The 3,272-nt window shown below is 44.9% G+C and overlaps 1 protein-coding gene across 1 annotated transcript; it reads right to left on the bottom strand.

Annotated features, from left to right (window-relative positions):
• Positions 1-584: 584 nt before the first annotated feature.
• On the bottom strand, positions 585-2,984 carry LOC147611487 (pentatricopeptide repeat-containing protein At3g53360, mitochondrial-like). The gene has a single exon (XM_086784907.1). It carries the CDS (start codon positions 2,982-2,984, stop codon positions 585-587), a length of 2,400 nt encoding a protein of 799 aa, XP_086641033.1.
• Positions 2,985-3,272: the final 288 nt, after the last annotated feature.

Below are 3,272 nucleotides of genomic sequence, written 5' to 3' on the forward strand. Positions count from 1 at the left end.
CTCCGCCACGGAGAGATGCTAGGTTCAAATCTACCAACCTCCCACCATGGATGATGACGGCATTGTAATTTCTGGACCCTCTCTCGCAATACCAAAAAAAAAACAATATAGTGAGGAGGATTTGAGGGCAATTCTACAGCACAAACCTGGAGGATTTAGAAGAGAGAGGAGGAAGGATCAGCCCAGTTCTTACGGTTCCTGGTGTGGTGTACAGTGTATTTTTATATGCCATGGTTCTGCCTTTTAACCAACACATCACAGCATCTGCAAGTCTTGCCCACCACTGCCACCACCAATCAACTGTCAGCTGGACAAGCATGCATCTCAATCACTGTATCACTCCACATGCAGCAGGACAAGCATGCATCTCAACCACTGCATCACATCATCCACATTGTCCAGTACCAATCAACTGAGTGCTAGTAGCCATACAAAGAGGGTGACCTCTTGAGTCACGGAAAGCCAGAGTGTACATGTCTTGGCATAATCTGGAACTTCCTACATGCCAAGCATGACACAACGTGTTCATGGTCCCAAGACTGTCAAAGCTTCAAACACCCCCTTTGCTTCACATTTTTACACGACTAAATCATCAAGTCCAATTGTGGCACATAGCCTTCCTTCTTCATGAGTCTCAGCCATTTATATGAGTCAACATGGTAGTCACTCCATGAGTAGGCTCTCTCTCCAACAACAAACTCAAGCACAGTTCCCTTGACCTCTATACAGGCCCTTCCTGGCACCTTTTGTGCACTTGCATTGTTTCTCATCTCATCTATTTTGTGGGCACTCTCCCACATGTTAGCAGCAGCATAAATGCTGGCCATCAAAACATACCCAGCGGCAATGTCTGGATCCAACAAGACAAGTTTATCAAAACACCATCTTCCTAGCTCCACATTCACATAAGTTCTACAAGCCGTTAGCAAAGACATATAGCCAGTAATGTCACACCGAGTAGACATGATTTGGAGTAGCTGTTCTGCCTCCTTCAAATGTCCTGCCCCTCCAAGAAGGTCAACCATACAGGTGACATGCTCTACAGTTGGTGAGATGCCATGGTCCTCCTTCATAGTTTTGAAGTAAAGATCACCTTCCTTCACTTCACCTGCCTGACAGCAGGCTGAGAGAAGGCTGGTGAAAATTATATTATTTGGCTTGAAGCCCTGTTGTTGCATGGCTTCTAGACAAATTTTGGCCAACCTGCAGTTTCCCTGTTGAGCATATCCTGCAATCACAGCGCCCCATGTCACAAGGTCTCGGGAAGCCAAGCCATCGAATACTTTGCAAGCCTCTTCAAGGCACCAACATTTTGCATACATGTCAATTAGGGCATTTCCAACCACCACATCTCCTTCATATCCACTTCCAATGACTTGTTTGTGTATGAGCTTCCCGTGCATAAGTGCTCCTATGCTCGCACATGCTTTTAGAACACACAGATGAGCAACCTTATCTGGCTTGATATCATCCTGCTGCATTTTTTCAAAAAGCTCCAGGGCAAGAAGACCATGTCCATGCTGAACAGATCCTCCCATCAATGCACTCCAAGACACCATACTTGGATTCTGCAAGTCATCAAACACTTTACATGCATCTTCCACGCTGCCACATTTTGCATACATGTCAACTAGTGTGTTTCCAATAGCCTCGTCAGCTTCAAAGCCATCTTTTATGATCCCATCATGTATGTGCTTGCCCTGCCATTTAAAATCAATGTTGTCAACTGCTTTCAAGACACACAGGTATGTTACTATGGCTGGTTTTATGCCCTGTTGTTGCATTTGCTGAAAGAGTCGATAAGCAACAAAACCATGCCCATGTTGAGCATAGCAAGCTATCATTGCACCCCATGAAATCACGTTTTGATTTGGTAACATGTCAAACACGTTACGTGCCTCTTCTAAGCTCCCGCCTTTTGCATACATGCCAATCAGGGTACTACAGATCAGATCATCTAGCTCCATTCCACTTTTGATGATTTGATGATGTACCAGCTTGCCTTGCTCTATGGCGTTAATGCTGCCGCATGCCTTCAAGATGTTCAAGAAAATGACTTCATTTGGCTGCACATCCTTGTTTTGCATCCTCTCCAGAAGTTCCAGAGCCAAAAAAACATGACCATAATTGGCATAGCCAGTTATCATGGCTCCCCATGACACAACACTTGGATTTTGCAGCTGGTCAAACACTTCACGAGCCTCCTCCAAACCCCCACATTTTGCATACATGTCAATGAGTGTGTTCCCAACGATAACATCCGTTTCGAATCCACTCCTGATGATCTGAGCATGCAAAACCTTGCCCAGTAGTAGAGAGGCAGTGTATTCACATGCTTTCAAGGATGAAAGAAACATGACTTTGTCAGGCTTGATGCCCTCTTGTTGTATACTCTCCATGAGTTTCAGGGCAGAAGAACCAGATCCGTTTTGAACAAGCCCCTCCAACAATGCACTCCATGACACTACATCTTTCTCGGGTAGAACATCAAACACTTTGCATGCCTCTTCTAGCCACCCACATGTGGCATACATATCAACCATAGCACTACCTACAATTACATGCGACTCATGACCCTCTCTAACAATGTCATCATGTATAAGTTTACCACGCACTATGGCTCCAATAGCACAACACGCCTTTAAAATGCATGTGAATACATACTTGTTTGGACTGATGCCTTCTTGCTGCATGTCATGGTACAAAATGAGAGCTCTATGATACTCTCCATGCATGACGTGTGCTGAAGTGATGGCATGCCATGTGTAAACACTTGGTTTAGCAGTAGTGCAGAACACAAGGTTTGCCTCTAGTAAGGTGCCACATGCAGCAAAAAGCCGGATAAAATAGTCCCCTGAACTGGGCACATTGGATCCATTGCTGATAAGGAAGGAATGAAGGTACCTACCTGCTGCTAAGTCTTTCTTTCTGGTCAAGTTTTGAAGGAGATCAACGACCTTGTCCAGTCGCTCCACCTTACACATCTTGTTGTAAGCAAAAGTCCCATCATTACCATAGTCACTGGCATGCCCATCACTAAGGATAACCAAAAAAGTCCCATTTTATGGCACTACAGGTGAGCATAGCATTCGCCATTCTGCATGGGCAGAAATCGTTTCAATGAGCGACTAAGATCATCTCTGGCACAAAAGGAAAATCTTGGAACGGTTTCGTTGTTTAGATAGACACTATGCACTTCGGATTTAGCGTGGGCCGCAACTCGACAAAAGAATCCCTTAGAAGGAAGCCGCAAAAGTCACTCTTTCATAGAC

This window comes from Cibotium barometz, chromosome 47 (assembly GCF_041138505.1).
Source record: "Cibotium barometz isolate CiBa-2024 chromosome 47, ASM4113850v1, whole genome shotgun sequence".
Taxonomy (NCBI): domain Eukaryota; kingdom Viridiplantae; phylum Streptophyta; class Polypodiopsida; order Cyatheales; family Cibotiaceae; genus Cibotium; species Cibotium barometz.

Excerpts from the sequence above, each read along its gene's own strand:
- LOC147611487 (XM_086784907.1), bottom strand. The coding sequence starts at position 2,984 with ATGTGTAAGGTGGAGCGACTGGACAAGGTCGTTGATCTCCTTCAAAAC.